This window comes from Anser anser, assembly GCF_964211835.1.
Source record: "Anser anser genome assembly, chromosome: 3".
In the NCBI taxonomy this organism is placed as follows: domain Eukaryota; kingdom Metazoa; phylum Chordata; class Aves; order Anseriformes; family Anatidae; genus Anser; species Anser anser.
In genome coordinates, this window is record NC_139722.1 from 25,052,836 (window position 1) to 25,078,664 (window position 25,829).

Consider the following 25,829-nt stretch of genomic DNA (forward strand, 5'->3'; position numbering starts at 1 on the left):
TCCGGCAAAGTTATTACAGAGTTGTTTTCTACGAGACTCCGTGCGCTTTCTTTAGGGCAGCTGGTGCAGCTGCTGTTATGGGGTTCACCGGGAGCCAGAGGCCGGGGGCAGCGAGGCCACCCCCGGGGGAGACAGAGCTTCATTTACACCGCGCTGGGCTTAAATGAGTGCTGATTACAGCCGATAAGCGGGAGTGCCCCGCCTGGCAGCGCACCGCGCCGTGAGGGACCAGCCCCACAGGGGTGCCGCGGCCATTTCGGCGCGGGGCTGCCGGTGCCCGCTCCCCACCCGGCCTGGCAGCGGCGGCGACAACGCCGAGCCCCGTGCCCGTGCCCGTCCCCGTCCCCTGCGGCCGTGATAAGCGGGGCGGAGCCACCCCGGTGCCCGCCCGGCCCGGAAGCCCCCCCGCGGCCGGTGAGGGGCCGCCTTCCTGCCGGCGCCGCTCCTCCTTCTCCTCCTCCTCCTCCTCCTGCGGCCGGGCAACATGGTGGCGGAGGCGGCGCTGGGGGAGCCGTGAGCCGGTGCCCGCTCCCGGGGCACCCAGCTGGAGGCGGCCGCCTGGCGGGCGGGCCCGGCCCGGGGCGAGGGGAGGGGAGGGGAGGCGAGGAGAGGAGAAGGCGGAGCGGGCGATGCCTGAGCCCGTGCGGGTGTGTCGGTGAGGCCGGGAGCGAGCGGGAAGATGCTGCTGTCGCTGGTGCTGCACACCTACTCCATGCGCTACTTCCTGCCCGCCGCCGTCATGATGGGCACGGCGCCCACCTACGTGCTGGCCTGGGGCGCATGGAGGCTGCTCTCCGCCCTGCTCCCCGCACGCTTCTACCGCGAGGTGGACGACCGCCTCTACACCATCTACCAGAGCATGGTGCTCTTCTTCTTCGAGAACTACACGGGCGTGCAGGTGAGCCGGCTGGGACGGGACCACTGCTGGTGGCGGTGATGGTGGTGGTGGTGGACCTGCTGTAGGGTCCCCCGTGCCCACCCCGCATCCCTGCGAGGGGCCCGGGCGGTCGCTGCCAAGTGAAATCCCTGGGGAGGGAATCTGCTGCTGGCAGCAGGTGCAGGCTTCGGCCTTTCCCCTCCCAGCAAAGCCTCCGAGACCGTGAGGAAGACTCCCGCCCGCGTCCTGGCCCAGCGCCGCCCGACGATGCTCTTCGAGTGATGCTTTTCACGGCGTGCCGGTGTTGTGTTCGTTTTGCAGGTCGGAAGGCAGAAGGGACGTGACAGCAGTCATGCTCGGTCAGCACCCGAGTGGCAGCCTCCTTTGCACGCTTGAACCGCGCGGCCTGTTCCGCGCACCTGCGGTACTGCACTGAGAGTTGATAAGGAAATTGTAGCTAACCATAATTGCACTTCATGCATCTACAGGTTTCTAATAAATAGATTCTTCACCTTTAGATTATTACAGCTTCACAGTTCTCTTACAGTTTGCCCGCTGCCAGGTTTCGGTCCTTAAATTTTGGATCAGCCGTGGACAGCGATTACCCAGTACCCCAGAAAGCGCAGTCCAAAGTTTCAGGTTAAGAAGACAGAACTGGAGGCCTCTCTTGCACGACCAGGGGTTCATTTGGGTGCAAGTAATAATACCTCACTTAACAATTTTCTCATCACGTTACATATTTGAAAGGGCTACACATTTATTTGCAATTTGAAAGGTAAATAAGGAGACTTTTAATTCTGTATTTAGAAGATACTCACTGTGCCTCAACTTGATTTTCAGTGTTGCTGAGTGTACAGAAGTGTATTTGAAGTTAGTGTCAGCTGTATGTGCTTGGGAGTAAAGAATAACAAGTGTTTGCTTGTTGACTGGCGTGTTACAGAGCCGGTACAAATAGGTCCTTCTTGATATTTCCAGTTAAGTTATTCATCCACTGACTTATGAAATGTTTCTTTCAAACTCAGGCTGGGTCTCCCCTGGTTTCTGCTCCCAAGCTGCAGTTGTAGGCCTCACTTAATGGAAACCCACAAAGCCAGCTACGCAGAGAGCAGAATTGCAGAGTTTGACATCAGGATGAATAGGAAGGATACAAAAGGGAAGTGAGATCTTCTTTTAGCCTTGATTACTTTTTGACTGACTCAACTTGTAACTCATGTAACCTCACCCTTGTATCTTGTCCAAATTTGTTAACTTGTGTTGTGATTTACATCTTTTTATTTTTAAATAAAAAAGGGAAGGGGGAGCAGTAGTTCACAGGTTAAGCACTTACTGTTTTATCTGCCTTATTTCTTTGTCTAGCATCTTTTAATGCAGGCATTTTGATGTGTAGTAGCACACTTTGGTAATTAGCTGCTGAAAGCAGCAGTATAGTAGTTTAATTCAACCCCTTCAAAGATTGAGAGCAAGAAAAAAATCAAGATATAAATTGTAACAAGAAAATTGTTCAGTTTTCCTACTAACATTGTGCACAGAGTAGCAACCACTTTAAACTTGTGATAAAAAAACGTTTTCATAAAAAATGCCTATCGTGTAAGGGTACAGGATGGGCAAGGATAACCAAAACAGACAAAAAGGCAACCATTGTCTGTCCACCTTTGTTTTCTTTGGTTACATTGATAGAAATTCTTCCATACAAACAGAAGAGAGAGGCACGTACAGGTGATTAGTTAGAACAACATCTAAATAGAGATGCTTTGTCAGAGTGAGCAGCAGATGATATTAGGAGGAGAGGAGGTGATGCAGGCAAAGCTGAAATAAAGAATCACAGAAACAAAGAAGAAGGTTCACAAAACCAACCTGGCACATGTTGTAGGGTAAGTGAAATAGTAACTGAGACTCAAAGCTAAATAAAAACATGGAAAGTGTGATGCATATGTAGGAAGGTAAGAGGAAGAACCCTTAAGATTTGTGTTTCATTTAACTGGAAGAGATCTCCGATATACTTAGGGAGGAGAAACAGGGTGTCCTTTCAGACCTACCCATGCAAACACTGAACACGTTTAACTTGAAACTCACGGTGGAAAGTTAAGCATGTGCCTGAATGTTTGAGATTGGGATGGTAACCTGAGAGCTCCTGTGAATTGGCTGTTTTAAGGCATGTAATTAAATGCAGAAGCGCAACATCATTATATGCAATCTCCCCCCCCCCAGAATATAAGAATATTAACTTTAGTAGCTCCATAAAGGCAGTTATATGGGTTTACGAACATTAAGACATCATAATAGCCATAGGAGGGAGGAGTTCAGCATCTCTTTGGGGTCCGTTAATTTATTCAGCCGATTTAAGTTTGTTGCAATAATTTTTGTAACTGGATAAAAGGGAGGCCAACAACTTGATCCACCAGGATACCAGGACATACTGCCTAGTCTCACTGAAGTCATTAGGGTTACACAGACGCTTAAGTGATTTACTGAATCAAAGCCTTAAGTGACTTTCTTAGCACTGCCACAGTCTCACCCTATGCAAAAGAAAAATGTCTTTAACATTGTGTTCCGTTCAGCATTCCTTGTATTATTATGCTTAGAATGTTTGTGGTTTTTCGATACGATAACACTCCAAGGCTGTTGTGAATAGTTGAGATGTCTGACCTTAAAATAATAATTTTGTTGGAATTCCCATTTTTAGCGTCAGTGGAGTGTTAATAGACTAAAAGTTGGTTTGGATTTTGAACATAGATTATTTTTTGACTGAATGAAATAGTGAAATATCTTGATTTTTTAAAATTTATTTTTCAGGAAAATGATGTATCTGTGCATCAATGGCTTTTAGTCCGTAGAGTATCTAATCCTATCTTTCCCTCATGACCATACGTGCAAACATTTTTTCTTATTTTGTACTTGACTTGGGTGTTTTAAGCCAAGTTTATTAAAACAAAAACTCTAGTTTGTGCTAGGAAGACGTTTTATCTTTGTAGCACATACTTCAGTTGTGAAATGTAACCAGATAAGGTGATACTCTGAACTGTGTGTCAGGAAGTCTTGAAACAGTAATAATTCCTTTTCTCTTAAGTATTTGGCTTGAGATATGAAATAATTACAGAGCAATAATTGCTGTGAACCATTTCTGAGTATTTATATTCTAAAGAATGGTTCATGAAATATCTAAAAGGTTTTTTTTTTCATTTTCTCATACTATAAATACTTTTTAAGTTTTAGTCAGACCTGTTAATTTTTTCCACCAAAAAGATTTGTTTTGGAAAGCCTGAATAGAACTTGAGCTAAGATGGAATCGGTTTAGGTTTTCCAACAATATTAGAATTCTGTAAATGAATTACCAAAAATAGTCCTATTGCTAATCATCATGCAAGAGTTGGCTGTAGAAAACTGAAGAACCAGTATTTAGAGTAGAAAAAGCAAGCCAGAACTTGCCAATCCTGAAAATTGGGTAAACCGTACAAAAACATTACAACTATAAAGTGAAATCCTGCAGTGTTCTGGAGATTTGTCAGTGCAATTGCAGTTTGGCAAATATCCATGCGTTTTATTAAGGAGCTATAAATATATATAAAATTAATCTATACGTGGCATTGTGACAGTACTTTTCAACAACCTCCAGGATTATAAAGTCATAGTAATGAAAATCTGTAAAGGTGGTTTGTTAGGAAGTGGAACAGGGAGAAGGGCCCTGTTTTGGCCCTATGTTGCTTTGGATGGAAATGTAATTACGTTGAATCTCACCTGCCCTGCTGTAAGCTGCAGGAGTGCTACAGTATTTTCTTCTAGGATGAACATATATGAGATGCTTGAACTCTGTAAAGTGAGTAGGAAGTCTTAGAGAGCAAAGGGTGTTAATTTTACCAGCGATGAGCCAAAGCAGTCACTGACATAGACAGGTGCAGTTCAAGTGCATTGGAGGGCTTGCAGTTGCTTGTGCTAATTGTAGATTTGGCCACAAGTTTCCAAATCCTCAAGCAGCATGTGAACAGTGTGGTTGTCTTACAGCTTTTGTCTTTGCTGTGCTAGGGAAGTCCAGACTCTTCTATTTCATACAGCACAGACAATAGACGATTGCATCTTAACACAGAATGTGAAAACCAAAATGACTGCAAATATGCCTATGATTAGGGTGTTTGAAGGGCTGAAAAGACTAGTAATTCAATACGATGAGTGCTATCATCTCTCTATGACCCTTAGCATCTTATCCCAGTTGCTGTCAGGGTGATGAAATTAATGCCTATTGTGTTTGTGCACATGTTTCAGATCAGCTGGGATCAGAACGTTCTTCAACCTTTTTTGTTGTAATTGTGTTTGATATTTTGTATGGAGTGGCAGTGAAGAAATAATAAAGAAATCATCGCTTGGACTGCTTCCTAAAGGATCATTTTCCTTCTGAAAGATTTTGACAATTGCATAAAATCCATGGCTGAATTAATGTGCGTGGATTTTGTTCAATGCTTGTGTCAGCTTTCTCGCCCTACCCCTACTTCCTTCTGAAAATGAATTTTTGGAAGTGGTGCTTTCATTAAAGGCATTATGAAATTCTATTTTTCTTTGTCATCGCAGGGCTCTGGGAGGGCTGTGAGAATCAGATGCAACCTCGGTGTTGTTTTGCATAGCTGTGGTGTCTCTAATAATTACTTTAGAAAATATGTGAGATCCCAGCTACACAACAAAACATGCTTACTGGGCTGATACTGAAGCTTGGGCTGCTGTGTAGTGACAAGGTTGAGCAAATCAGAACTTTTCAGGGACACTGTTACTCAACTCTGGACTATACTGTGCTGCAGAGTGGAGCCCAGGCCCCAAGTCTTGGCTTCCTGGGAGGCCTGTGAGGAGAGCTCAGTGTGAGGTTGGGATGTGGATGCTTAGTGTCGTAGCCTTTGGGTTATTTGCTTTGGAAGTGAGAGGTATGAGGTCTGCACTCAGCTTTATTCCCAGGACAGCAGCTTTGCCAGGCTGGGCTATCTTTGCTGCAGGCACTCTCTGCTTTCCCGTTTGAAGCTGTTCCAAGGTGCAACAGGTAATGCAGAAGGGCCCAGCTGGGGAATGGGAGGCAGCAGAAGTGTAAGGGCAAAGCTGTAGGAGGCTCACGTCACAGAGGTGCTTTCTGTCCCTAGATACGTCAGGGGCTGAACCTCCTCAAGATGAGGACCTGGGCAGATGCCACTACCAGAAAGTTAAAAGGAGGTGCTGCTTTTCATCCTTCTCTGGTTGTATTTGCACAGAAGGTGCTGATAGTAGCACTTCGTGATCCTAACTTTGTAAATGTGCGCTTGAGGTCTCTGAGCTCTCCACCCAGTGTGGGCAGCCAGCCCGACAGCTTTGAGTGGGGGAGTGCTGGGAGGCACCGGAGCTGGGAGGCACAGCTCTGCCGGCAAGGCCAGGTGGGACAGCCTTGGAGAACTGTCATTTTGGCGATCCTGCTACTGGACCTGGCTTATAGCACACTGTGGAAATGGTATCACGGAGCAGCAGCAGCTCTGGTTAGGCGATGTGGCCACTTTGTGAAACTATGTTAGCTGGTGAGTGGTTAAGATAAATCGTGAATTATTTATGGTAGAAATAAGTCTAATGGTAGAAATAAGTCTTGGGGGTTGGAACAGTGCTGAGATTGAAAAGGTAATTGAGAATGTAGCGAGGTGAATCATTTCTGTGTGGTAAACATTTGAAAGAAGACCTGCTTTTTATAATGAAAATTTTTGCTGTTATACTAGCTCAATGAAGGCAGTTTACCCTGGCTCATCTCATTAGGGATTTTGGAAAGCAGCTTTCTCCAGGCGTATGTGTCTTTTATAGTATTACAACAAAGTCCTATCTGTTATTGTAGCAGAAATTAAGTGATACCTGCTAAGCCTAAGGGATGCTGCCTTCAGATTGAGACGGATGTCTAATTTTAGACTCTTACGTGCCACTGTGGTGTGAGGCAGCAAAAATAGGTACATTAGGTATGTAAGCTTTGTGCTCTTTCTTTTTTAGATATTGCAAAAGACATATTTGCATATATTTTAAATTTTGTTCTGACTGCATTTGGCTAGTGTTGTGAAGCTAGAAGTCCTTGGAGGTGGCAGTTCTTTTGGGTATCAGCAAGCATTTTTATTTGCTGCAGCTTCTGGCCCTGGGGCAATCTGGATAGAATATAATATGGAGGGACTCCTTGGTCATTGCTGGTCCTGATCTCCTCCTGTCCCCCTGATACATGAAAAATAAAATCAATTAGTTACAAATTAGTTCTATTAGCTCTTTCAGAAATCACCTATCAGTTACCCAAACCAGAACTACCTCTGTTTGGGTTCGTAATACAGAAACTTTGTGTGGAGATTTGCCTGGCATATATTTTCTAATTGGCAAGTCATGAGTGAATCTGAATTTCATATCAGCCTTATCTAATACTGTCTGCAATTTAAAACTAAAGTATATATTTTCAGTCTAAAAATAGCTATGTATACCTAAGAAAATCCTATAAACATAAGTATTTGCCAGGTAAGAGGAGCTAAGGAGTCAGAAGACGGTTTGAAAGCACTTACAAAATTCTGCTTTCAGTTACTTAGCCAGTGAGTTTTACAATACTGTAGTTTGATATTAAATTTTTTCTGGTTTAAGATATTCAAATTAAAATAGATTTATATTATATTCAGTTCTTAATGTAAGTCATCCTAATTTTGCCTGAGCTGTTGTATTTTGAAATACAGGTGGTATTTATCACTTCTTTCTTAACCTGCATGAGTTTTATACACCTTCTTTTTGAGTTTAACTCTGTTTTGGTAGATTCTGGGCCATGGAGTTTTACAGTGTTCTTCCATGCCCTTTCCTTCTTCTTGCATAATACATCCAGATGCTTTATGTAAGGGTGACTGTTAATTGAGAAGTTTTTCTCCTAGTACTATACCATCAGACACTGCTCTTGCTAAGAGAAGATTCTATTCATAGTTAAACATTTGAGTCCAATTATTTCCAACTATTTACCTCAGGCTTACAGGGTGTCTTTTTTATTCCTCAGTTTTACTTGCCTTAGATAAAGTAGGCTCAGATGTCAAGGATTTTGACATTACAATTATGAGGAAGCATAACTTCTCAGGGGAAAAATGCATTCTTTAATCTTTGTTCTGTCAATTTGAATTTAAGCTCTGAAGAGATTTGGGATGAAAAACAGGGAAATTATTTTCTTCATTTCATTTCTGTCACTTACTACGTGTCATCTTCTCTGTTACAGCTCCTCATTGTGGGTCTAGGAAATCATGTACTTCATGCTAGTTTGATTTTTTTTCCTTATTCTTTTAGATATAAAACTAGCTACCTGTGATTTGGTTGAATTTCTGTATTTGAGCACATATCTAAACATGAAGAAAAACAATATGACTTGTAACTGTATTGTGGTAGTTGCAATAATTTTTCCTCTTGAACTCACAGAATGACTTGAAGACTTGCTTTGTCCATTTTCTAAAGCTACTTGGGAATCAGAGGGCATGCGTGTTTCTCTTGTGTAAGCAAACATGGCTCACAGTACCAAGCACGTGCTGTGGTGGTATGCAGAGGTGTTAGAGGGATGGTAACTGTGGTTACTTTTTGAGGCTCACTCAAGTTTACTGTGTTCAGATCTGGAGCCAGATAAGTTGCAGCTAGTTCAGACACCTCCCCTCGTGTTGTCTTCTGCCTTGTCTTTACCTTTTCTTGAAAGTCTGTAATGCTTAAATGATAAATATTTATTGAAAATGATATGTGGAAGAGCTTTTGGAAATCTTATTCCAGTATCACAAGCAGAGAGCATGGAGTTTTTTTCATCTTACTCTTTCCCACACATCTTGACTCATTGATAACTCCACGCCAGTTCAGCCCGTACTTGATATAAACACTTGTATGAGTTTTACAGATAAAAATGTAATCAATTCTTCCTAGAAGTCCTTCACATTTAGAAGCAAAAATCCTATTATAAAGAGCTCTAGCTAGAGGAACACTGCAAATAACATTGCTGCCACAAGGTTTCCTGCTTCTGGCTGGTGAGATGCGCAGAAGATTACATTTTCAGAACATGCTTAATGTATCAAGGCATCAATAATTGCTAGGTTTTTTGTTTGTTTGGATTGGTTTGTTGTGGGTTTTTTTTGGTGGGAGGAGGGGGAGGAGGCGTTATGTACTTCCCACTACAGAAGAGTAGCAAAATATATAACAGCTAAATTGATGTGGGTCACTTTTTCCATTCTTTTAAGAAAATAAGAAAATTCTGTAGAAAAAATCTCCAGAGGTGCCAAAGGATTATGAGGGAGAGTGTTGCTCTCCTAATGAAACAGGTAGAATACTTCCATGCCCCCCCGGTTTTGCGTATTACCAAGATGCCAGATGTTCAGGACAACTCTTCTGTAGCAATCTCAGCTTATAAATAATCTCCTTTCACATATGTTTATGTATTTGAAATGTGCGCAGTACTTGTGGTTTTTGTTGTCTTAAAAAAGATGTAATTATTGGGCATTTATGGTAAGAATCATTTAGATGCTCTAACTTTGACTTTCCCAAATGATCACTGACTGTAATTGTGTGTCACTCCATGGTCTGTGTCATAGAATTGCGTTGTAATCAAAAGCAGGCCAATTGCAGAAAGATCCAGTAAATGATTTTGGCATTGGAAGTAGGTTTTATTGAGAATGTAGATGCCAAAATCTGTCACCAGTGCTGAAACAATTAAGCTATGTGGGTGCCTTTTTAATGGTTCCTCAGATAGCTAAGGAGTCCAGGTATGAATGAAATAATTGTGCATGTTTTAAAGCAAAGTGCTTGAACCATATATAACCCTGATCAGAATGCAGAAGCAAAGCTTCTGTATCGACAGAGTACTTTCAAATATGCTGGCAGAACTGGGGACCTCAAAAACAGTTTTGTCTCTTACTTTCTATTAAAAAAAAAAAAAGGAAGAAATGGTGATATTTCTCTTTAACTTAATGAGTGAAAGCACAAACTGTACTCGTGTGTTCCATCAGTTCAGCTCCTTCTACATACACATAGCCTCACCACTTTGAAAAGCTGATTTAGCAGTGTGTTTTCAGAAGAGAGAATCCGCCGTCCTTAGATGAACCTTCTAAAAGCACTGAGCAGTGTGTTAAGGCACGATGGGATTTAAGATCTGCATCTGCTTTTGGTGCTTTCAGTGGGCTATATCCGGGCAATTCAAAGCTGGCAGACTTGGTAGTGCAGGTCTTGTGAATCCTTTTCTGCAGCACTGAGCTCTCCTAGAAGCCAAGAGCTCCTTTGTCTGGGTTATGGTTGAATCAAGTCTGGCACCATTGCGTAAATAAATACAAACTAGCAGAACTTGCTCAATATACTATTTTGACAACTTACTCCCTCTGAAATTACTCTTTTGTTCAGGTTGGATATCTCAATTATTATGCATGTATCATAGAACTTTGTGCTTCCACCATGCCCCTTTTAGAAATACACTGATAACCAACTGAATTGCCCTCTGAAAGAGGAGTTCCAGAACTATACACATCAATCTCTAAGTGATGTTAGACTGGTGTGAATAAAGGTATTTATCATGTTATGTTGTAAATCACTACATGAGGCTTTGAGGAGGACTATAAATAAAGTCAGGTAATGCTTCTGTAGGAGTAAGTCTATAATGTCTAAGAACTCTACATAGCATCTGTGAAAGATGCAAGCAGATAAGAATTGCAAACAAATCTAGTCCAGTTAAACAAAAATGATATTGCCCGTCTGTTGACAAGTGTCTCCTTCCTCTTACAGGACTGTGGGATTTTTGTATTAAATAAGTATGGTAGTTGTTATTGCAGTTACTTGATTTCTTTTGGTACAATGATGGCAGTGAAACTACCAAGATTTTTCTTCAGACCAACTGCCTGCAGCGAAAATTACTTAATTCATTGTATAACTAGAAAAAGTAGGCAACTAATTTTTATAGCCTAAATATTTAAAAGTCTTTTTCATGCTAAAATACAAAAAAGTAGTCAAATGCACACAGAATAAGACTCTGAAGTTTTATTTTTACTGATACAGATATTATTTTATTGAAAACATTAACGTACGTTTTCATTAGCACACTAGGTAGCTGCATTTCCATTCAGGTTTCACTGATTCTGATTGTTTGGGAAGGAGCTTTCCCTTAATTAATGAGTGAATTCTAGTAATCTCTTTAATTCAACGGAGAAACTTTAAAGCCTTTATATTCAGCATCAGAACTATGCTGCTTCTGTACATGTAGTTGGTGCTGTGCCACTGAATGAAGCGTAACTGCTTATGTTTATAACAGTTCATCAATTTAGACCATCAGACCAAAACGTAGAATGAAAGCAAAAATGTACAGGCTTCACCCTTAACGTCAGATGGTATGATTCAGTCATACATAATAATGTTCCTAATATAGTCTTATTGCAAAAAGGGAATAAAATGGCAACAACTTCACATTGTGCTGTGGTTTTGGAGTTCTGGGATTTCTGGTGCGATCAAAAGAATGATTTAAAGAACAATCTATGAATTTCATATAGAAATCTCAATGTGTCCCATAGCTCAGTCTCTTGGCAGTGGTTCTCTTCACAGAACCCCAGTAAAATAAATAGCTGCAGAATACTTGAGTGAGCTATCTGCTCCAATAAAGTGGATTGCATTGGGATTTTATGGTTTGGTGCTGAGCCTGAGCAGCTGACTTCAGACTTGATCAGTTATGTTTTGAGTAGGTAGTCTCTTTGACTAAAAGACGTTATGATGTATAATTATAATATGACCATTACCTAAAAATTGTATGTGATCTAAAGGTATTTTTAGGAAGAAATATATTGAAAGGTAAACATTTTGCAGTGCTAGAGATAAAGCAGCTGACAACTAAATTGTGCAATTTTTCTTCTTTCTCATTCAAACTTTCATCTTCATGCATTCCCTTGAGCTTAGATGTTGCTTATGAAAAATATTAAGGACAGTGCAAAGTCTTGAGTCTGTAAAATGGTGGAATCCTTCTGTTCAGTGTTTGGGGGAAGATTTGTGTCTTTATGGTGTAGGCAAGTGAGACCTGTATTTGTTAAATGAGAATAAAAGTGCTTCCCTATCTTCTGTGAAGAAAAGCTAACATTTTGATATGCTTATAGTAGGGCATCTGAATACCTGAGAAATTTGTCAGCACCAAGTACAAGGCCCCCAGTTATGTCCTGCCTTGAGCCTGCTTCTTGTCAAACAGGGTAAATAGATCCTGTGATCTGAGATATTTTGTTTAGAATCACAGAATCATTTTGGTTGGAAAAGACCTCTAAGATCATCTAGCCAACCTTTATCCTAGCACTGCCAAGTCCACCACTGAACCATGTCACTAAACTCTACATCTACACGAAGATCTCCAGGGATGATGACTCAACCACTTCCCTCGGCAGCCTCTTCCAATATTTCACAACCCTTTCAGTGAAGAGATTTTTCCTACTCTCCAACCTAAACCTCCCCTGGTGCAACTTAAGGCCATTTCATCTTGTGTTATCACTTTGGTGCTTGGGAAAAGAGACGGATCCCCACCTTGCTACAATCTCCTGTAAGGTAATTGTAGGGTGTGATAAGGTCTCCCCTGAGCGTTCTTTTCTCCAGGTTAAATAACCCCAGCTCCCTCAGCCGCTCCTCGTAAGACTTGTTTCCTAGACCCTTCACCAGTTTTGTTGCCCTTCTCTGGACATGTTCCAGGGACTCTATGCCCATCTTGTAGGGAGGGGCCCAAAACTGAACACAGTACTTGAGGTGCGGCCTCACCAGAGCCAGGTAACTTCCCTAGTCCTGCTGGCCACACTATTTCTGATACAAGCCAGGATGCTGTTGGCCTTCTTGGCCACCTGAGCACACTGTTGGTTCATATTCAACTGGCTGTCGACCAATACCCCCAGGTCCCTTTCCACCAGCAGCTTTCCAGCCACTCTGCCCCCAGCCTGTAGCATTGCATTGGGCTGTTGTGCCCCAAGAGCAGGTCCTGACACTTGGCCTTGTTGAGCTTCACAGAGTTTGTCTTGGCCTGTCGGTCTGGCCAATCCAGATCCCTCTGCAGAGCCTTCCTACCCTTAAGCAGACCAATACTCGCACCTAACTTGGTGTCATCTGCAAACTTACTGAGGGTACACTTGATACTTCCATCCAGATCACTGATGAAGATATTGAAGTGGCCCCAGTACTGAGCCCTGGGGGACACCACTAGTGACCGGCCTCCAACTGGATTTAATTCTATACACTGCAACTCTTTGGGCCCAGCCACCCAGACAGTTTTTAATCCAGCAAAGCTTATGCCTGTCCAGGCCTTGAGCAGCCAGCTTCTCCAGGAGAATGCTGTGGGAAACAGTGTCAAAATCCTTACTGAAGTATAGGTAGACCACATCCACGGCCATTCCCCCATCCACCGAATGCGTCACCTTGTCCTGGAAGGAGACTGGGTTCATCAAGCAGGGCCTGTCTTTGATAAACCCATGCTGACTGGGCCTGATTTCATGGTTGTCCTGTAAGTGCTGCATATGGCACTCAAGATAATCTGCTCCCTGAGCTTCCCCAGCACCAAAGTCAGACTGACAGGCCTGCAGTTCCCTGAGTACTCCTTCTGTCCCTTCTTGTAGATGGGCATCCCATTTGCTAGCCACCAGTCTAATGGGACCTCCCCTGATAGCCAGGACTGCTGATAAATGATGGAAAGCTTAAAGGACTGCTTGTGTCATCAGGCAGATTTTTAGAAGAACAGAGAACTTCCCACAAGATACCTGTAGCACTAGAATTTGAGTACTGTTGCAGTAGATCTTAACAGAGCAGCAATGATGCAGAAGTCAGCTTGTCCTGGATTATGCATTGACTTCAGAAGCCATATCTAGTAGTTGCTTTTGGAGGTTTGTTGATGCAAGCTCCACCCTTTTACCACAAAATTATTTCCAGATTTTTTGACAAAAAGATGAGAAATGTATCCTAGGATACCAATTATTCTAATAAGCACTCCAGTTGTAGTAGAGCCCAGCTCACACAGAAGCTCTTGTTCCAAAGAGCATGCAGTCCAAGTTACTAAAGGAGTCAGGAAGAAATGGCAAAATGGAGAGAACTGCATGTTTTGAGGGGAGCACAGCTGAATACATGAAGTTTGTATAGTTGTTTTAAACGATTGCTGGATTTCTGGAATGTTCTGTTTCTCTTGTCTTCCTCCAGGAGAGGGAAGGAAAGTTCTGCTATTACCATATTTCTGTTTTAATCCTTTCTTCCGGTTGCTTTTGGCTGTGTGCTGGAAGCTGAGCTTTATATTTTATATTCCACCTTTTTCTCTGCATTGTGCCCCAGTGCACATCAGTTCTGTTGCTGAAGTAATAGCAAAGAAGGGAGCATTGTCCTGCAATTCACACCTGGTTTCCATGCAGAGGAATGAGGGGAGGGAGGGCCGTGAAGTCTGAGGAGCCAAGAATGAGTGTGCCAATGCCACAGGACATCAAATGAGATGGCCCAAGTTTTTACCACCAATAACCATCTGTGTTGCCATACTGCCAGTGAAGCAGAGGTGTGAGAACTGCTTGCATGATCACCCACATCCAATTACCACACTGAGGTTATCTCTTTGCCAGGAGTTTGATGTGGTCACCAGTCAACCTGCGTGCAGGTCTTCTGATAGTGTGATTACTTTTCTCTCTTGAGTTAGTTTGTCATGGCCTTATTTACTGAGACAATATAGCTAGGATGTGATTAAATGAACTCTTTCATTTTCTTTGGTATGTGCAGATTTCCTAATCAAGAAATCAAAATCTAATTCCACCTTGTTGCTGTGCAGCCTTGTCAAATTACAGTGTATTCAGGTGTGGCTGCCATGCAGGACTGTTTTGCATAGCTATGCAAGCTACTGCACTTGCACAGCCCTGGCTGAATATATTGCACTGGATACAGAAGCTGGTGTCACCAGATCACCCTGGAGCCCCCATTTGCATACCTGGCTCAGCGTAACGTTGAATTAGTAAATTCCCCCTTCAGGAGGGCTTGTGGTTACCTCCTGCTTGTGCATTAGAGCTTTGCCCTTGATGCCTCTGAGGCGTGTCTTGTGCCTGCTCAGCATGTGAACAGCTGGGTCCCAGCCCTTCCACAGAAGGGAATTCATTTAACATTCTCCTTCCCTTATCTGAGACCAACTGAATTGGTCTAGATCATCTTTCAAGGTCCCTTCCAGTCCCTAACATTCTGTGAGTTGGGTTTGATGGCACTGCTACATAAACAGATGTGAAAGACCCGTATCAACAGCAGTGGTATTACCTGCTATTGCGAACTGGGCTGTGAAGCATCCAAAACATGACTAAACTCGCAAATTTTAATGCTGTATACCCAAGTTATGTTTGCAATGGAAGACTATAAACCCGCATGCTGTTTTCCCTCAAATCTCTGTTTAATTTGGCTTGCTGTGTTGCTCTTTATTGTGCTTTTTTTTTTGAAGAAAATGAAAGAACACCTATTCAAATGGATAGGTTCCTCACTTGCTTCATTGTGACAGACAGAACATTTTTCCTCTCAGTCTTTCAAACCGATCGGTAGGTAGAATATATATGTATATATGCTGTGACATATCACTCGGGTGCTTGCCTGCACTGTGGTCCCTGGATATCTTCTGCACCAGCAGTCTGAAAAGGAGTTGGTTGCTCTTGCACAGTCCTCGGCCGCAGGGAGTTCTGTGGAGTTACAACTACAAGCAACAGCAGGGAGTCAAAGTGTTTCTGGAGACCATTAAGAAGAATATTGCATCACTTCCTTCTGCAGCTATAATGTAGGTTAGGTGCTCTGGTTCACCTAAAAGCTTCAGATCGCCAGAACTTGAAGGCATGCCCTGAATGCTTCCCCTGCTTATCCACCAGCAAACGAATTCCAGAGAGGAAAGAGGCAACATTTCTGCAGGATTCAAGGCTCTAACTTTTAACCGTCTATAAGTATGGTCTGCAAAAGTTTCCAGAAACACAAGGCTAAAACAAACATGCTTCATTCTCAGAAGGAAAGTTACATGACTGTTCACGGAGTAGGGGTGTCCTGTGATAGCTGAAGAAATCTCTAGACAACGAAGGCTCAAAGTTGCCACTCTTCTCTGGCTGTAATAATAGCTATATCGTATAATTTCTAGCCCGCAGTTCCTGGCCGTGAATGTTGAATATGTGAATAGCTGCTCGCTGGCTTTTAGCGAACTGTATGAGCCTTTTGTTGAGACTGCTGAACTGAACGATGCTGTGGTTAAAGCTGTGGCCTCCTCTTAGACTGAGCCATTCAAGCAAGCAAAATAGTTGTGGTTTTTTTTTCACTTTTTTTTACTCTTTCTTTCACTTTGAAATAAAATATCCTTTCTTGTGTTTAATGAGAACTAATTATAAATAGGAGAAGATAGATCCTTTCAGTTCTGTACAACTGCATGGCTGTGTGTTTTATCACAATTGAAAAATTTTGGTCTGTTACACATAAACATGTTTTGGCTGGCTGTTACGGTAAGACTATGTCGTACACAGAAATCTACTTACAGTAACAATGAGAGGGTGTTCCTCTGGGATTAAAAAGTGAACCACATCCAATCCTATTGAAATAAAAAGTAATACAGATTAACTGTTACATTTGGCAGACACAATCTTATATGTTTTTTTTAAGGGAATATCTGTTATATTTGTTTTTACTGATGTAATAGTCACAAGTGAGTGCTTTGAATTGTGGTTCTGATCACACAGATTTTGACTTTGTACACAAGAGAAAGCAGAAATTTTTAGAAGTTAAAATAATAAATTAAGTATTTCAAACCATGTTTATTTTTTTGTGTGGGCCAGCTCTTCCAGTGTCAAGGGCAGATTTTGTTTTCCTCTTGTTCATATTTTCTTACCTTTTATGAAAGCACAGACATCAATCAGGACCTTCTGTTGTAGTGACCTGTTGCATTGGGCCTTTTCACTTCCTCTAAAGCAGTCTTTGCCAGGAACTGCACAGTGGAGTCTTAACTGAAATTAAAAAACAGTATTTGTGGACCTACTGCATAACATCTCTGGCAGTATACACTTCAAAATGAAGCTTTCACTCTATAAGTGAGAGTAGGAAGATAATTTTTTATTTCAATGAAATCTTTGTACCTGAATTGTAAGAGCAGATCCTTTGATGCTACCTTGTACTAAATAGCATGTGGTAGCAAGACTGTCAGAAGGAAGGTTATAAATTCTCCTTGAACTTTAATGAGAAAATTACTCATACCGCTTTTCAAAATCTTGTTTGAATTTCTTGGAAACTGTTCAGAATATACTTGTCAACTGGCTGGTTACAAATAGTTAGTTAAATGTATTGTACATGCATTTTCTGGAAAAGAATTCAAATAAGTAATATCCTCTTATGTTCTCCGTACTGTATGCTGGATGATCTCTTGTGCACATATTTACTGAATATCTCAAATTGCCAATATATGGTTTCTTGCCTTGAAAGCAAATCTGATTATCAGTGCAGCTGCAAAGAAGCAACAGCATGATTGTAAACATGCAGCTTTTTGTGGGGTGTTTGCCTAGTGTTACCATACAAAAAGTTACCCATTGGTATAACAGGTTAACTGGCACATTTTCCAGAGCTGCTTCTAAATGTGCTTGTAAATGTGCTGTAAATGTAAATGTAAGGATCAATTTGAGACTCAGCACACTAAATGATTTTAATCAAGATCTGAGTGTTAGTTATATCTTCCTGATAAAATATCCAGACAGTCCCAACTGGGGAAGTAGTGATAATAAGTGGGTAAACCTCCCATATAGCGCTTTTGTTTTGGTGAAACCCATCACTTCGAAGAAGAATATGTCTTTAATACAGCTAATTTCTACAAACAAGGAATACAACCCATTAGTATTGAGAGGGTCAGGGGGTAATGCTATCTGGAAAATGCTGATTGGAAAACTAAGCTAAATTAGATAATGGAAGTGTTTATAATACACTGCTGTACAGATTCTTCAGTTGAGAATTGAAATGGTTAAATTCAGCTTCTCATTTTATATCTGAAATAAATTTGATTGAATTAATCCATTTTCAAAGCTGTTTGGATTGAATTAATCCATTTTCAAAGCTGTTTGGATTATGATTACTTCTTCTGCATCATGCTCTTAACTGTGCTCTCAGAAGGCTATTTCACTCCTAGGTAGTTACTTTTGAGGGAGGAAAACTGCAAGGTTAAAAAGGGATCTTTAAAGTAATGGAGAAGAACATAATGTAACAAAAGCTGAAGACCAACTTAATCTTTTATCCCTGCCCCACCGGTCTCATATTTTTGTTCATTCTTTGTGGTTAAAATTGTGGCAAATGGTTGAGATTTTTTTCTTGATCTAATCTAGGAAAGCATACAGCTTTAAATTGAACTGATCTAATAACAAGTGCCTGGCTGAAGCATATGCTATATGTTACTGATGTGATTTATGAAGTTAAATGATGGTTTTGTCATGGTTCCTTTTACCTTTAATTGCATTAGAGTAGGGATCTTGTGGTTATAGGTTGGCATCAATGGATCCCATTGTAAGGCTGAGGAGTAAGAACAGAACAGACTTCTTGTGCCCTAATTAATTAGTATTAACTTCCTTGTTGATTGCATGACGGGTTCTGATAAATTAATGGGGTTAATGGTGCTGGCAGTTTTCTTGGAAAACTGGTAATTACCTCACTGGATCTTGTCACTGACTAATACAGTGAATATAAACAATAAACTAACACTTTTTTTTTTTTTTTAGGTAATAATCTATGGGGATTTGCCAAAAAATAAAGAAAATGTAATATATTTATCAAATCATCAGTGTACAGGTTTGTGTGTTTTTTTTCTTAACGCTTCTAAAGATCTGCTCATCCTTTTGCTCTGTCCCTTCCTAGCCTTGCCCTAATGAGCTCTTAATTAGAACTTCTAGTTCAGAAAACTTTAACGATATTTCGGTATACAAAATGTGCTTTTTGTTTTATCAGTGTCAGTTGAGAACTGGTTTAACTGAACATTTTGGACTTTCGTCTTTACAGTTGATTGGATTATTGCGGACATGTTGGCAATCAGGCAGAATGCTCTTGGGCATGTCCGGTACGTTTTGAAAGATGGGTTAAAATGGCTTCCATTGTACGGGTGGTATTTTTCACAGGTAAGCCCATTCATTTTTTCCTTGCTCTTTGTGGGTCAAATATATATGATGTACGTGCCTTCTATTTATCATATGTAATGGGAAGATGGAGTTCTGAGCTGACAGTTGTTTGAACATGAAAATAGCTTCTTTCATTCAGTGTAGTTAGATGTGTATTGTAGTTGAGATACTGTTATTAAAAATCAGTTTACTCTTCTAAATTAATGCTTTTTATGGTCAGTATTTAGTACTAGAATTAAAGCTGTACAATCTGTTAGTAGCTGTTTCAGAATATTCTAATACTTTGTTCTTTTTACAGTCCAAATGCCCACTTGGCAGTAAGTGAAAACAGACTTTTTTCTATGGTTTTTTTTTCGGTCATGCTTCAAACTGTGTGTAAATTCACATTTTTAGTGTGCGTATTTATTTATTTATTCATTAAAACAATATAAAAGAGGAATTTAGGATGGCATGGAGGAGAGGCAGATCCCAGCCTCCATGAAATTGTTAATGGTTTTGCCTTGGGCTTCAGTTAAGCCAGAACTCTGTAAACCTAAATGAGTCTAACCATATTCCTATTACTACTTCTTACTTTCTCCTCTTCCTACGTTATGCTTCTCTTGTTCCTTTTAGTTTGAGAGCTCAACCTGATGTGACTCAAAGTCATACAATTACAGAAGAAACAGTGGGCCATGTTGATTGTACAGACGACATACTGAGTGATCGTGATCTTTAATCTAAAATGATGGAGAACAATGTAAATGACATTTACCTCTAAACTCCTCTCTGAATTTGTCATGTCTATTCTTTGCTTTTTCTGGAAGCAGGACTGTTTCTATATACAAATGAAACAAAATGTAGTTTAGGTAGGTGCTTAATTGTTAGAATAGAAATGGATTAAGTTTTGGATAACTGCTCCAAAGTGCCTGTTACACAAGATTCTTCCCCTTTGGCTTCCATCTTTGATCTTTACCTGTTCCCTGAACATTAATCTGTTTTCCTCACCCTTCAGAAAAAAAGGGAGAAACCTTAGAAAAATACTCTTGCTAGAATACTAAGACTTTGCCTCCAATAAGCTACTGCATAAAAATGCTACTACTATTGGGTTTAGAGAGTAATGGTCAAGGCGGGGTACAGATCCACAGACTGCCTCATAGGGGATGCTGAAGACTAGGAAGTGCCTCAAACAGTGGCCTTTCCCAGCAATCAAGATGTTCCCTTCTAGCTTTGCTGTAGGTGCCTACACTGAGTGCAAAGTCTTGAATCATGTCACCTAAAATGCCCATCTCTAGAGAGAGTGGACTCTCTCACTTTTACTTCAGAGCACAGGTAACGGTTGAGGTTCCCACTTTCAGTGTGTAAATGGTTAGAGTGTTCCTCTAGGTACCTACCGGCAGATCCAGGTTCAATGCTATTTTCAGCCTGACAATTGAAAATTTTTGTTGTCCTTTGCGTGAGTGCCATAGGCAGTGAGCAGGCTGTAAAGCTAGGCTGGAGCATGTGTGGTTGACATCTTTTCTTCAAAAATTGCAGTGTTTAGAAAAGAATATGCAGCAGAGAAAAGAAGAAGACCATATGTGATTTACTTTTATTTGTATAGGGGTTGCTCTCCCAGTTCCCTAAATAAGTACAAAATATCATACCTGGTTGTACCTCAGTGAAGGTATCCACTGGGAAAAAATGGACTTCTCTGTTGTCTAATAATAGTCTCCACCAATGACTTTAGTTCTCTTCATTTTTCTTCCACTGAAGAGAAAGAGACCAGTCTGTTGCATGGAAATATTTTTGCTGTTTGTACTTGCCTGTAGTCATTACATTTGTGGTGATTTAAGTCGGAGTTAATTAAAATACAGGCAGGATATCTATTCCATCTGCTATCGCTAGGTGTCCAAAATTGTTTTTTTCAAAATTTTGGAAAATGACTATTGCTATGTGGAATATCCGGTGCTCTGTTTTCTGATTGATATATCGACTGTTAACAGAAGGTTCCTGTGGAAATTAATCCGTATGTAGGCTACACTTTTAATCAAAAAAAAAAAGAGAACCTGTTCGGCGTCATGTTCCTCAAAATATAAAACTACTACAAGATGTGGGGGCTATATATATCTATATAGATAAATAGTTAAAATTATATAAAATTAATTCAGTGACACAGATGAAAGGCAGCTTACTGACAATGGTGATGCGTGTGTTTGAATTACGGATACGGGATGCAGCAGGACTGCAGCGCAAGCTAATAGGTATTTTTATTGTTTTTATCACACCAAACAGTGCAAAAACATAAAACACTTCCTGCCCTTCCTGTTGATGTTCTGTCAGTGATGTCACTTACACTCCACTAAAAGTTTCCAGAGCCACGTAGTTACGACATGCTCACGGAATTCATATTCCCTACCTCAGGTAAACATCCTGTTTGGAAATAAACGTGGTCTGGATGTCCAGGAGAGCAAAATTCAGGCACAAAGGAAGTATATTTGTAAACATAATCCATTGTTGACTGAGAGAGGGGCTTTTAAAGTACAGCGGAAAAAAATCAAAAACTTAAAAACAATACTTCCAGAAATGTGTTTTGAAAAGCGTTCATATATTTGATCTCTTACTGAAAAGGAAATGCAATACAAATTGGGGAATTTGAGCTGTATACAATTGCATAACTGACATTCTTCTTTGGAGGCAGATATCTAATAGCAAAGAAAAAAGGAAAAGAAACACTTAAATTAACCTGTTATGTTCCAGGTTTTATTTATTAGGTAGATGGATTTCTTTTCATAAATCTGGTTTTATTATTTTTGGGTGGATCTAAAATTTGCTTTGCCCTATCTTTCTGTGCCAAAATGCAGCCAGCTCTTATTCATCTTATACCACCTGGTGAGGCTAGGACATAATAGCGATAAATATTTTTGATATCCCAAAGTTTGCTTGACTTTTTAACATAGGAAGTAGGTCTTTTCTGTTATTCAGCATCAGCTCATGTATGCTTTTGGTTGTTACTGAATTTTATCTGATTATTTAGCTAGTGTGGCATCTTGCCTCCTTAGCTTTGTATCCCTGTGCTGCAGGGAAGCTGACATATATGTAGCTGGGTTTTGTGTAGTGAGCGGTGATCTTAAAATATGTAGTTTGTCTGTCCTTGTGTTAAGTGTCTGTATACTCATATTGACATGAGAAGTACAAATGTATTCCTGAGCAAGAAAGAAGTCTGAGGTGGGGACACTGAGATTGTCTTTGGTGTTGGGTGTCCATGAGCAAACTGTACAACAGTAACTTGATTTCTGTACGTTCACCAATTTAAAAAAAAAAAAGGAAAAGGTGGTTCAGTACTTTCCCATTTTACTGCAGCTGGTTAGTAATTTGATAAATAAGGGAAGACTTTGATAAACGAGGGATGGCTGGAATCAAAGCTTGACCTAGCTGAGCTCACACAGAACAATGACTTACAAATTATGTGGGAGTCTTATACAGTAGACGCATTGTTTCTCATACCACACTGAGTTTGCCTGTCCTGGGAGCAGTTGTGGTGTCACTTTCCAGCATAAGACTTCTACGTCCCTTTAATGCTGTCAGATCTTAAAAACAGCCTTGCATATGAAGTTTGTAGATAGCGTGTGCCTCTGTTTGCTGCACAGCTGATGGAAAATTTTTCTGTTCATGACATTATCTATCCAGGGCTGGTAAACTGCTAGCGTGCTGGGGCTGATACAATGCTCAAGCATCTGCTTAAGGCCAGGCTCAATGGACTGGGTGGTTCTGTTCCCTGCATAGTTCTGGTCTCCTGCCAGCCATAACCACACAGTGGAGCATTGCAGCTGCACCTTGGAGGGAAGCACAGATAATAATGCTAAGACAGAATATTTAATATGGAGTTAATGCACCGTTGACTTTCTTTCCTTTTCACTGCAGCTTTTGGAGAACAACTTCAAAGTCATGTCAAATATCACTATCTGAGCAGTTGCACAGCCATCTCTCCGCACCATGGAAAGCAAAGGCTGAAAGAACATTTTGTAGCCTGCTCCTCTGGCTGCCTCCTCCTAACCCTCAAGCTGTAGCCCTGTCCATGACACTCAGATAAGATGGTGGCTCCCCACACGCACATGCATCCACCACAACACCCCTGTTTCTGTAATGTATTGTATCTTTTCCTGAGATAAGATATTTGAATGAGGTTCAGCTCCTAGAAGTTTAATCTTATTGTCACCTTTCTGTTAACAGCATGTAAAAGCACAAACAGACACGAAATTACCTGATAAATCCTAATGCCAACAGTCAGGGTGGGCAAAGAAGAGTATGACTGAGTTAGCAATTGAGTTAGAGAATCCTTGAAGAAGATATCACTTAAAAATGAAATTCTGTTATTTGGGAGCATTTTCTTTTCTTTTTCTTTTTCTTTTTCTTTTTCTTTTTCTTTTTCTTTTTCTTTTTCTTTTTCTTTTTCTTTTTCTTTTTCTTTTTCTTTTTCTTTTTCTTTTTCTTTTTCTTTTTCTTTTTCTTTTTCTTTTTCTTTTTCTTTTTCTTTTTCTTTTTCTTTTTCTTTTTCTTTTTCTTTTTCTTTTTCTTTTTCTTTTTCTTTTTCTTTTTCTTTTTCTTTTTCTTTTTCTTTTTCTTTTTCTTTTTCTTTTTCTTTTTCTTTTTCTTTTTCTTTTTCTTTTTCTTTTTCTTTTTCTTTTTCTTTTTCTTTTTCTTTTTCTTTTTCTTTTTCTTTTTCTTTTTCTTTTTTTTTTCAGAATTCATTGTAGCAGTTTTTCATTTTGGACCATGTTTGTTTACAACCTGTAGTAGCTCAGCTGTAGATAAAGCAAAGTGATAGAAGAGGGAGGTATAATGAGGCAGATTTTACTGAAGTTTTTGTGATAAGTTGTGTGGAACAAGTCATATCTTTTCCAGGAAATGGTCTAACTTCTTTTAATGGTTTTCAGTAAAAAATACTTTTATAAAATCCTTTGCCTTACACGATTTTGGTCTCAGTATTTAATTTCATTTAATGTTTAGTTCTCTAGTAAAGTACATGAAAATGTTTTCAGGGCTTGTGATAGTTACTTTTGTGCCTTTCATGAATTCTGTATGTATAGGTACAATACAAGTAACTGCAGTATTTACATTAGTCACTACTTAAGAGCAGGCACATATGATTGAAAACATTGGCCAGTAACTACTTGTATGTGAGTGACTTCTGCTGTGGGATTTCCCTTGATCTACAAGTTAAGCTCCTTGTCTATGTTTTCAGGAGTAAATCCCTGGGGTCAGTTTCAATGCCATCTTCCAGTCAATTATTTTAACACCTTTAAACAAGACACTTCAAGTGTCTTACAATACTTTTTGTACATCTGATCCTCATATAAACAGATTTTGTGAACTTATGTACAAATATAAATTTAGTTTTAAGTGCTTTCATCCTAGGAGAAAATGTCTTGTGGGCAATTTGCAGCATGAGTCATAAGGGTGAATGTCACTGTCATCTTGTTTGTTCTTTTATCAAGTATTCTACATTAAACTATTTAAATATTTAATCCTTTTCTTTTTTTTTCTTTTTTTTTCCTTTTTTTTATCTCTGTTAGCATGGAGGAGTCTATGTAAAAAGAAGTGCCAAATTCAATGAAAAAGAAATGAGAGAGAAGTTGCGGACCCAGATGAAAGCTGAGACTTCGGTAAGATTATACTTTTCTTTCTGCCCCCCTTTCCTCATTTCATTGACCATTTTAGTGGCGAGGGCTTATAGGAGAAACTAGCCATGCCTCACATCCACAAACTACAAGACAGAAGTCATGGATTTGTTTTCTTTCTGTATTTTTACAGGTTTGGCGGTTTTTGTTTTTTTTTGTGATTAGAATGATCCCTCTAATTAAACTCCTAGAAATTAGACTAGTCCTTTTATGAATGATGCAAATTTCTTGATTCTGTCTGTAGAGGGCAGGGAGGATCTGATTGAAATCTTAGAACCTATAGTAACTACTGCAGTAACTTGCTTCGGCAGCCACTTCTAGTGTCTCCTGTGTTTCAAAAGAAAACATTCTGACTATTGTAGCGTTGCTTGTCAGACTGGTATTTTTGTATAATACCAGTTGTTTGATCTTCTGAAAGTCAAGAATCATTCCTATTAAATCTTCATTAGTCATCCCAATGATCAGTCCACTTTTAGTGGCAGTGACATCTTAGAACTGAGTAACTTTGTCTGCTACGCTTGGAGGAGAAAAAAAATCAAAACCAGAAAAACGGCTCATGATAATTTTCTATTTGAAGACTCATTGTTAGTGCCAAGTGACTTTTCTCATGACTCCCTGTATGGTTTGTGGCTCAGTGGTTAGAATCACTGCACTTTGCTTCCATTACTTGCTGTGCATTAAAATGTTTTTTGCCTTTTTGGCTAGGCTTACAGAAAACAACTCAGCCAGCCATGATATAGAACAGTTGCACTTTCCTTTTATTTAAAATGATGTGATTAAGACTTGCCACTCCAAGTAAGTGGCAAATCTCTTAAAGATGAAGCTTGGGTACAAGGAATATATAGATTGTTTTGACCTTCGTAATAATCTTTTTTGTTTCTTCTTTTTTTTCTTCTTTCTTTTGTAGATAGTATGTTTATGTTTGCACATATCAAACATGTTGAAAAAGTAAACCGGTCTTACGCTTACTGAATACCTCAAATGAGTAAAGCATCCCCACTTAAGATAGTTCAAGACAGAATGAGTTTGAGCACTAGGATTTAGCCTGAACATTGTGAGCTTTTTTGTTTTTAATTAAGTAAAGTGGATCTATTTCCTGTTTTTAGACTATAAGTTACAATGGCCAGAAATACATTACGACAACTTAAGTTTTTGCCCTGAGTTTTTGGCTAGCATGAAATGACGTCAGTTCAGTAGAATTCCACTTGTCCTTTTGGGGGGCAGCTCTTCCCAGTACAC

The 25,829-nt window shown here is 40.1% G+C and overlaps 1 protein-coding gene across 1 annotated transcript in view; it reads left to right on the forward strand.

Annotated features, from left to right (window-relative positions):
• Window positions 1–438: 438 nt before the first annotated feature.
• The window catches only part of AGPAT5 (1-acylglycerol-3-phosphate O-acyltransferase 5), a 60,356-nt gene continuing 34,965 nt past the window's right edge, over window positions 439–25,829 (forward strand). The window contains exons 1-4 of the mRNA XM_083831460.1: window positions 439–898; window positions 18,562–18,631; window positions 18,839–18,954; window positions 24,486–24,575. Coding sequence (XP_083687586.1) covers window positions 680–898; window positions 18,562–18,631; window positions 18,839–18,954; window positions 24,486–24,575 — 495 coding nt within the window. The 5' untranslated portion in view covers window positions 439–679. The remainder of the gene's footprint in view (window positions 899–18,561; window positions 18,632–18,838; window positions 18,955–24,485; window positions 24,576–25,829) is intronic.